At 43.8% G+C, this 10,055-nt stretch overlaps 1 protein-coding gene across 1 annotated transcript; it reads left to right on the forward strand.

The window, feature by feature from the left end:
• The first annotated feature begins 489 nt into the window (after positions 1–489).
• glulb (glutamate-ammonia ligase (glutamine synthase) b) lies at positions 490–3,360 on the forward strand. The gene is made up of 7 exons (XM_040183567.2): positions 490–647; positions 1,012–1,192; positions 1,327–1,488; positions 1,573–1,719; positions 2,092–2,219; positions 2,305–2,504; positions 2,582–3,360. The coding sequence occupies exons 2-7, from the start codon at positions 1,027–1,029 to the stop codon at positions 2,901–2,903; spliced, it is 1,125 nt and encodes a 374-aa protein (XP_040039501.2). The 5' UTR covers positions 490–647; positions 1,012–1,026; the 3' UTR covers positions 2,904–3,360.
• The last annotated feature ends 6,695 nt before the right edge of the window (positions 3,361–10,055 follow it).

The following is a 10,055-nucleotide window of genomic DNA, read 5'->3' on the forward strand; positions in this document are numbered from 1 at the left end:
GTATTATTGGGTTTACAGAACAGATTGTATGGCTGTAGATTAAACTACCTAAAAGTGAAAGAAGCATTTGAAATGAAAAGGTAAAACAGCTACCAAGAAATGTCAAATATTGCCTGCATAAATTAGCTCCTTGATGATCACCAAATAAAACAATATGTTTGGTACTTTTGCTGAGGGCTATTTGTACTTAAAGTAGTTTAAGTTTTTTTTTTACACAGGATTTATTCACACAAGATTCTAGTACTCAGTCTGAGTTGGCTCATCATCATCCAATACTCATCCGGTTAATATTTGAAATTTTACATTGAATAATTTTACAGTTGAACTTCTGAGGATAAATTGTTCTGATAACTTTAATCACTGTAATCCGCTTTGATTTCCCATAATTGATCACATCAGCCTTTTATCATCATCAGCCAAGCGAGATTTGAAAGGTTCTCGGCCTCGCGTATCTGCGCGTCACGCACTCGTCACGTGCTAGTTTCGGCCAATCAGAGGCGGCGCCGATGCGCAGCAGCGGCTGCAGTATAAATCAGCCGTGGAAGCGGAGGTGAAGCAGGAATGAAAGACAATAGAAACCTTCACAAAGAACACGGTTCCAGAGGCTCGTATAATCTTTTGATATTTTCCTTTACTTAACAGACAAGGTAAGAGCTTTCGGACTTTTCCACTTGTGCGGACTGGATTTGGTCTTAGAAGGAGAAATTGATTTCTTTATGAGTGCTGCTTCAACTTTCCTTTTGTTTCTACATGGTACGCCATCGCTTTGGTTGTTGACTTTACACTAATATTAACCACACGTAAAGTATCAATACTGTTTTATCATTTCTTTTGTGACTTATTGGTTGTTTTATAAGAAGTCAGCAGACCCGATGATTAGAAGACTTGTTGGCCAGCAAAAACTGAAGTTGAAACTTTTCTTTGTCCGGTTGTGCCCATTTTACGAATGTATGAAACGTATAGTGTATCCACACTGGGGGAGGCTCACAATCTGTCCTCTTCCCTCTGCAGGTTTTGGTCAGCACAATGGCCACCTCAACCAGTTCTAAACTGAACAAAGCTGTTAAGCAACAGTACATGGACCTCCCTCAGGGGGATAAGGTCCAAGCCATGTACATCTGGATCGACGGTTCTGGAGAGGGACTGCGTTGCAAGACCAGAACTTTGGATTCTGAACCCAAGACAATTGAGGGTAAGATCTGCCCCTCCAATATGATCCACACGTCCACGTGCGCTCCGTGCCCTGAAACCTGATGTTTTTTCAGACTTTGGAGTACACAATTGATTTCAGGTGTTGTTTTGTTGTTGTTATTTGGTCTGGGACAGAGCTTCCTGAGTGGAACTTTGATGGCTCCAGCACGTACCAGTCAGAGGGCTCCAACAGCGACATGTACTTGATCCCTGCCGCCATGTTCAGGGACCCGTTCAGAAAAGACCCCAACAAGCTGGTGCTCTGCGAGGTGCTCAAGTACAACCACAAGCCTGCAGGTAAAGCAGAGACGAGCACGTCGGGAAACCGTCGCAAATTGAGCCGTGTCGGATTCCAGCTAATCCCTGCCGTCGTTCCAACAGAGACCAATCTGCGGCACACGTGTAAGCAGATCATGAGCATGGTGGAGAATAACCACCCGTGGTTCGGCATGGAGCAGGAGTACACCATCCTGGGCACGGATGGACATCCCTTCGGCTGGCCCTCCAACGGCTTCCCTGGTCCACAAGGTGAATGTCGGGGTTCCCCGGCCAGCCTGATCTAACGATGTAAAATAAACGTGTTGTTGCATTTTTAACAATAAATCAATGTTAAATTGTAAGAATACAATACTAACACTAACCCCCTCAAAAAATCCAACATGGTGGAGAGACGTTCACTCAAGAATCCGACATGGTCCGCCATGTTGTTCACTCAAGGGGCGTGGTTAACCACCGCCAGTTCCTATGTATTGTTACCAATTTGTATGTTCAAGATTTTCGTACACATTATTACATTATTACAATCAGGTTTTGGAGATCACGTTGCCCTGGCGGGTCTCATAGAGTCCTCTGAAGGCCGTGTGACTTTTAATGTTCCGTTTTCTTCTTCCGCCTGATTAGGGCCTTATTACTGTGGAGTTGGAGCGGACAAGGCGTACGGGCGCGACATCGTGGAGGCCCATTACCGGGCCTGCATGTACGCGGGGGTTGACATCTGCGGCACCAATGCTGAAGTCATGCCAGCTCAGGTATTGTCCCTTTGTCTTTTTTGTTGTCGGATTGTGTAACACCAAATCGGGAGTAGTCAATAATGCAGTCTCTGTTGTGTTTCAGTGGGAGTTCCAGGTTGGGCCCAGTGAAGGCATCAACATGGGGGATCATCTGTGGGTTGCTCGCTTCATCCTTCACAGAGTGTGTGAGGATTTTGGCGTGGTGGTCTCCTTTGACCCCAAACCAATCCCGGGCAACTGGAACGGCGCTGGCTGCCACACAAACTTCAGCACCAAGGAGATGCGAGAGGAAGGCGGACTGAAGTAAGGATCATTTTGTTTCAGGGTCCTAAATGACTGAGGAGGTTTTGAGGGTCTTACTAAGTCCCTTTCCTTCACAGAATCATCGAGGAGTCGATCGAGAGGCTGGCCAAGAGACACATGTACCACATCCGGGCCTACGACCCCAAAGGCGGGCTCGACAATGCCAGGCGCCTCACCGGCCGCCACGAGACCTCCAGCATCGACGAGTTCTCGGCTGGCGTGGCCAATCGGGGCGCCAGCATCCGCATCCCTCGCTCGGTAGGGCAGGACAAGAAGGGCTACTTCGAGGACCGCCGACCGGCCGCCAACTGCGACCCTTACAGCGTCACAGAGGCTCTGGTGCGCACGTGTTTACTCAAAGAACAGGGAGAGGAGCCCACCGATCAGATCAGAGCATGAGCGGTCTTAACGTATCATTACCAGTACTGTATCTAGCCACGTCTTTTCCCCAGACTCTATGGAGGGATGTTTATCATTCTCAATTGTTGACTTGGCAGGTGAAATAATAATCGGGTATACCTGCGTTCTTTGTGCGTTCAAGTCTTAATCTCTAACACGAAAACTGCCAAAAGGTTTTGTTGTGGCCGAGATCATAGAATGACACAACTGTAATGTGTGCTAATGAAAAATTGTCTTTAACTGCAGCAGGGATTTTCTGCAGATCTTGTAACTCTGACCAAAAGGATCCTATTGGCATTTGAATGCTTTTTATCAGTGTTGGCCTCTGTCACAATGGTGGTTATGTCATGTTGTGTAACGTCAAATCCAAGCCAATCTACTTTTCTATGTTTTTAAAAAAATAATCCATATATGTTTTTTCATGTGTCATTGTAAAAAAGAAATAACTAACTAATCATCCGTGTATCCTGTTTTGCCTCAATTTTAATTCAACACGACGTCACATGCCGACCGTCAGACGATCTAAATCTCAGAAATTTGGGAAAAGGAAAATGTGCTGTAATGTTCAACAAACACTTTGCATGGGAACATTCGCATCTTCCCCTCTATGCAAAACCGACCAGTGGAAACCTTCAAAACAAATAGTCAACATGACGTCAGACCTTTTCAAAAGAGCTTAGATGGGATTATCGTGAGCTTTGAAGGTGTTGACAACCTGCACGTGGGTGTACTGACTTCGCCGACACGCTTATGTGTCGCAGGTCGACGCAAACATAATGACACATAAAACACATTCCTGCTGTTGTGTTTTGTCACAAACCGCAATAACATATGGAATGGTTCTTAAAGTATGCCACGAAAGTGAAGACAGGGAGGAGAGCTCCTCTGCCTGAAGACCTTAAAAACAACTTTTAGTTACAAACGAAACAATTATAATATAAAGCAATTTGAACTCACAGCTTCACTTCAAATAAAAGAATAGATCATTAATACTTGATGTAAAGTTACTATTGACTGTCATCACATGAAAAGGCACATGCATAATGTGCTGTTTACGCTTTTTTAAACTTCCGTCAAAAGGATGTTTTATTGTTGCTCACGCTGTCTGATTTACGTTGTCTGTCGTAAGATGCCTCTCAAATCTAAAAGAAAAGGACGTTTTTTTCACAAAGAAAAACTACAAAGTTTTATTTTAAAAGCCACAGCTTTTTTTCCTGCATATTACAGCAAATTTATGTAAATTCAATAATATTTATTCTGTCCATTTTTCAGTCCATTCTCTGGTCTTTCAAATATTATCCTTTATTTTTACTCCAGAGAGTCAGTGGTTTCCACTTGGTTACCTCCCATGAAAAACAATTTGATGTCAGTGAGCCTGTTAATCGGTCACAAAGTTAATTATGTGCTTTAATTATTTATAGGCTTTATTGTTATAAAAGTTGTTGTAAAAAAGTACAGTGTGTAAAAAAAAATTATGACACATTTTTGTTGCAATTCACGTGCAGGCATTTTTTACCAAATCTAAAGGTGCTAAATTTGCAATACAGAGTAATAATATAGCAGCAACTTTTTGCACTGTGAAGACGTAACGGACTAATGTCTCTAAGGTCACTCTCCTACTGTGTGTGTTGTAGTCGCAGTTAGAACTGTTAACCACGATCCGTACGCACACGTACTAAAACTAAAGCTTATTGAAGTTGGACTCAAATCTGTCTTGACTGGGATTATTAGATAGGCAACACTGAATGTAAATCTAATGTATCAATCACAATGTGAGATTGCATTGAATCATTAAAGATACTACATAGTAGTTATAGGAACAGCACTAGGGTTTCTTGTAACAGCCTGGAAGCCTTGAAACTGGAGTCCCGGTGCGTGCGATGCCATTTCCCCACAGGAATGTACTGTATATGGCAGCATTCTGAGAACACACCTAATTCGATTTGTCTCAGAATCTACTGCCAAATGAAAACATGCTCAATCCACAGTGCGTTGGCCTCCTTCAACCCTCCCAACAGCTCAGCTCAGTTCAGTTCAGAGTGCCTTTTGGAAACATATGGGACATTCAGTCAGGGGCCCAGCGCTCTCTCAGCACAAAGTAAGATGGAGAGTCACTTTTACTGTAAACAAACTATTGATTGAGTCTATCGGACTGCCGTGAAACCTGAGGAGGTTGACATTCTGTACGGAAGGCTTTTTCTTACGCGTGCTTGTTTTGTGTTGGACACCTACGGTTGCACAACCCATTGACGTGTTGCCATTGTTTTAGGAATGTAGCCCCTCCTCAGCGTATCCCACGTTATCCAGCCCCATTGAGTACTGTCTGTGTGCTGATATACCTTGATATTTCAGATAAGACAACCCGGGCTGATTTAGACAAAGACGACGTCTCGTGAAAAAGGCCATGGTGCCCGGGGCCTCGTTTCCATGGCAGCTGCGGCCTAAACTCAGGCCATTTGGCGTGGAGAAGAGAGGTGGGGGAGGGGCTCCGTACCGGGCTATTACATAACAACAGGCAGGTCAAGAGGATGTATAGTGCCACTAAGGCTCTTTTTTTAAAGCCAGTATCACACTATACAGGCACGTTATATATATTCTTTACCCTTTTCATCACACAGCACGGAACAGAAGAGGCATCTGAGCTGCAATTCAATCAGAGGCTCAAGACTTAATTTGGTATCTTGAGTCCAAACAGCAAATGAAGCACCATTAGATTAGCTCTAATCTCGTCACATGTATGCAGTCTCCTCTACTTTGGAGGCCATATAGCCCCGTCGCTATCACGACCCCCCCCCCCCACACCTCCCCCCCACACACAAACGCTCCCACACAGCCTTTGCTTTGCGGCGATGGGTTTCATGACCGCAGTGAAAACTGACGCAGCCCAGTTGACCTGATGATCGTAAACTCGAGCAGCTGTAAAAGCAGAGCGGCCCAGTGAGACCGAGAGATGAGAGACAGAGATGAAACCCCCCTCACATCTACATGTTAAACTGGCACATGCCAGCTGTCTGATCAGAGCGGTGCCGACTGTCATTATTAAGTCCGACCTCCGAGATGGTATCTGTGACTCTTATAGTGAATGTAGTTACTGTATCTTTGGACGGATAATGGGACAGAACAATGTTCGGTTTGGGTTACATCCATATTCAGCACAGAAAGCCTCAGTAATGCTGGGACAAAACCTTCCTTGTGTGCTCGTGTGCGTGTCCTATTATGGCCGGCATCCACCACAGCTGACCCGGTGAAAAGAAACATGTGAGTGTGCGACAGGCCTGATTACAAGCCCAACGCTGCAGAGCAAGCTCAGCTCCACCGAATACCGGTGCTTACAAAAGGAGTCGTAAGCAACGGGTCAAAGATTCACCGCTTTTTTGGGTTGTGCGATTGGCTGATGAGACGTAACACCTCAGAAAATAGTTTTTTCTGTCTCTCAGCCTGTTTTTATGAACTCTCCGGTGTCATGTTGCTTGCACACAGCGGGGACAGAGTGTTCTCTTTTTTTCCTGTGTTGCTACATGTGTCTGCTACTCAAGAGCAGTTTGTTGTTTTTCTGTTTCAAGGAGCCTTTTTTTCCTGCATTCATCACAACCAACTCGAGTCTTTGGTGTGCGTGACCAAATAAAGCAGCAAACTTCTCTCATAAGCATCGGTCTCTTTTCCACAGTTTATCTAAAAGCAACGACACAAAATCAATTCATAAACGCTATTGTGCACAATTGATTGGTTACCCTCAGGGAGTTGTGTCGAGGATTGATCTATTTGGACTCTCATTCTGGACTGTTTCTTTGCGTGTTCTCCTCCCCCGCTGCCTCGGCCTTGGGGAAGCGTGAAGGCAGCACCACCCCCACTCTCCAGCTACACAGATAATGGCATTTCACAAAGGTCACACCAGTAAGCAATGGGTGAGCAGATTCTAGACATGGACGTGGGTCTGATGTGTGTGGGCCACCTCCGGCAGTTCTGGGAAGCTTTTTTAATTTCTTTGAAGGAATAAAACAAGCATAAAAAGTACATGTTTGTGTGAGGCTCTACGCGTTGAGCTTCACTGGACAATGCTGTCTCAAGAGAAAACAGGCCCGGGACAAAAGGACAAAGGAGACTCATTTTGGGCAGATTGACTGAAGACAGGCTGAAGGAATGACTGGATGCTTCTTTTGGTTTCACAGACCTTTTGCCAGTTTGGATGTAGTCCAGGTAAAAGTGTTGTTGTTGTAATGCTGGTTAACGGCCTGGCTTTCCAAAACGTAGGAGAACTTTTGGAATAAAAGGCGTGGTGAGAATGAAACACGCAGAGATAACAAAGGGCCCTGGTCACACCCAGACATGAAATGCGTTTTGTGTGATCCAATCACAAGTGAATCAGCTCACACAGGAAATGGAGGAAGGGGAGGAATACTTACCTTGGTTCAAATGTATCAAACGCCACCTTCCAGGCCATCTAGCTCACTAGTCCTCATTTCTGATCACAGGTTCTCATCTGACCAAGAGAGCAAATCAGAGTTCCCAAAGTGTTCCTTTGAAGTTGCACTTCTTAATTTGATCTGTTGTTATGGCGCCATTTCCCCCTGTAGGTTTGTTAGACACGAGTAAGCCTTTAATGATACCGTATACCAACTTCAACTGTTACCATCAAGTACTTTTCCAATGGCAGATTGAAGTGACAAATGGAAATAGTCGCAGGCATGTTCACTCTTGCCCTTAGTGCAACAGGCCTGAATTTAAAAACAGGTTAGCACAGTCACAATAGAGCCGAGGAGAAAACCTTACGGTGTCCAACGGCCTTTTGAAAACACAAAGGCAGAGGGGCAGGTGAATGGAAATAGCTGTTTTAAAGCCTCCAGTTGCCCTGGATTTACAATCACCATTATGACAATCTATGTCATGGAATCTACGGTCATTATGTCTTGAACTTCCTTCCACAGTAGGTGACAAGAGAAAGCAGCAAGGGGGCACTTTGATGGGGGAGACTACCCAACGACTGACAACCTCCCAGATAGGAAAGATGAATAACATCGCTCATCTAAAAACAGTTTCTTATAGTGTCTTTAGATTATTTTAGATGTATGAAAAGCTTCTTTCTTTCTTTCCTATTTGTGTAATAATATAAAACAAAAAAATAAGTAATTAAAACTGGGCTAAAAGTCCAAAAGGAAAAACTGAGCTAAAAACCTACATAGATAAATGTACTGGCCAGTGTAACTACATTGAGTGTGCATGAGCAGCATTGAGGTGGGTTATATGGTACTACTTATACAACTGGATTCTTAGCAAAGCAAAAACAACCATTTCCAGAGCCGGATAACGTGGGTTCTGTGGAAAGATTTAGAAATTCGGTATGTTCTCAATCAAGGAGCTCTGCTCCATTCCACCGTGAAATCCAAGAGCCCCTCCTCCAGAATGACTGTGCACTTTTTACGGTGCAGTGTGCCAGGGGGTTGAGTGCTGTATCTGTCAATGCAATATTAATCCATGTCCAACTTTCTAACAAAACACATTTGAACTACTCAGACGTCTTCGATTGAAATCAAGGAATAGGAGTTTTTTTGTTGCCCCCAAGTAACTACACAACCATCAAATGAAGAATGACCACAATACAAAGATCACATTGAGTTATGTAAAAGGCAGCAGGGAAAATAGTTCCCACGGATTAGATTTGTCCTACTAATTCTGTCACGATGAACAAAAATACTTTAAATCTGTGACACAAGATTTTCGAATCAATGGACAGTATTTGCTTAAAGCTTAGACAACCAATTCAGAGTAAGAAAGCGTGTATTTGTCCTCCCTTTAATGTTCTCTGAAGCCACCATCACAGAAAAACACTTTCCTGACTGCGGGATGAGAAGAAACACAAACACCAAGTAAACCAACAAACCACAATCTTTCTAATCCCAGCAGGGAGTTCCTGGGTGATGCTCCTCGTACGGTTGGTACAGCTTCAGCATCCGCGCTCATCCGCTGCGTCACTAAAAAGGACACTTGCGTAACATCCGGCGCAGCTTTGTTGTGACAGCTTCCACTTGACGATCACAGAGACGCAAGAGTCACGTACATTTCAACTCCCTCTGACCGCCTTTATTTCACTCATTTTCGTTCTGCACTGAAAGGCTACAAAGTGGATTCAGATGTATAGACATGAAACTCTTTGCACGGTGCTATTGTGCACACACGTGCACGATAGCACAGTCATGTGACAGATAAAGTGTGAAAGAATTATTTAAGTATTAACTAACTGTATTCTGGAGCTCATTGTGAATTTCACAAACTTACAACTGTGCTGTTTGTTTTCATTTATGTTGATAATAATGATGGTATATTTGTAGGACATATTTCAGAACACGATCAACTGACCTGGATGACGAAGTTGAATATTGCTGAAAGCGTGGTGAATTTATCGCTGTATGGTGTTATTGTGTGGGAAACTACGCAGGAGGGAGCCTGCAGAGATTAAAACTTGATATGTGTCGACGAACAAGGTGCATCACAGCTTTGTGAAGGTTATTTGGTAAGCGTCAAATTTCAGTCCGCTCTCCTGGGAAAATACACCGAGGGCCAACACAGTCCACCTAATCATGGCAAGTCTCACGAGAACCGCTCAATGACTTAAGCTGCCCGTTTGTCTCCACAGCGCATGAGAGAGGGCTCGTCTGATTGGGACACAAGAAACGGAAGGAGACAGTCGAACCGGTGATCAACTGTGGAATTCAGGGAAGGAAACATTAGTAGGAACACATAAGAAAACAGATGCACTTAAGGAAAGGCGAGGCATATTTATTTGTCTAGCACATTTCAACAGCAAGGCAATTCAAGGTGCTTCACATAAAACTAATAAAACCAATAAAACAAAATGCAAAAGGAGAATAAATTCAAGGGCATTGATTGAAACACTAAAAACTGACATTGAAACAATAAAGAAGCTTAAAATAGAATGAAAGTCGCAGTGCAGTGTATGAATCCTTAAATCTGATTAATTTAAAGGCCGCCGCAAATAGAAAAGTCTTCAGTGTTAATGTGAAGCAGCTGAGTCTCAGCAGACTTTATATTGATAGGTGCATGCCGAGTAACTGCGTGCTCCTCACTGAAAGCAACATGCTGACAAAATATTCATCTTGTTCATCATCTTGAGAGCTGAACACGTCGAATGACGAA

This window comes from Gasterosteus aculeatus, chromosome 8 (genome assembly GCF_964276395.1).
Source record: "Gasterosteus aculeatus chromosome 8, fGasAcu3.hap1.1, whole genome shotgun sequence".
Taxonomy (NCBI): Eukaryota; Metazoa; Chordata; class Actinopteri; order Perciformes; family Gasterosteidae; genus Gasterosteus; species Gasterosteus aculeatus.

Coding starts and splice junctions, on each gene's coding strand:
- glulb (XM_040183567.2), top strand. CDS start 1,027: ATGGCCACCTCAACCAGTTCTAAACTGAACAAAGCTGTTAAGCAACAG. Junction 1,489..1,572: donor GTACAACCACAAGCCTGCAG/GTAAAGCAGAGA, acceptor TCGTTCCAACAG/AGACCAATCTGCGGCACACG. Junction 2,505..2,581: donor CGAGAGGAAGGCGGACTGAA/GTAAGGATCATT, acceptor TTTCCTTCACAG/AATCATCGAGGAGTCGATCG.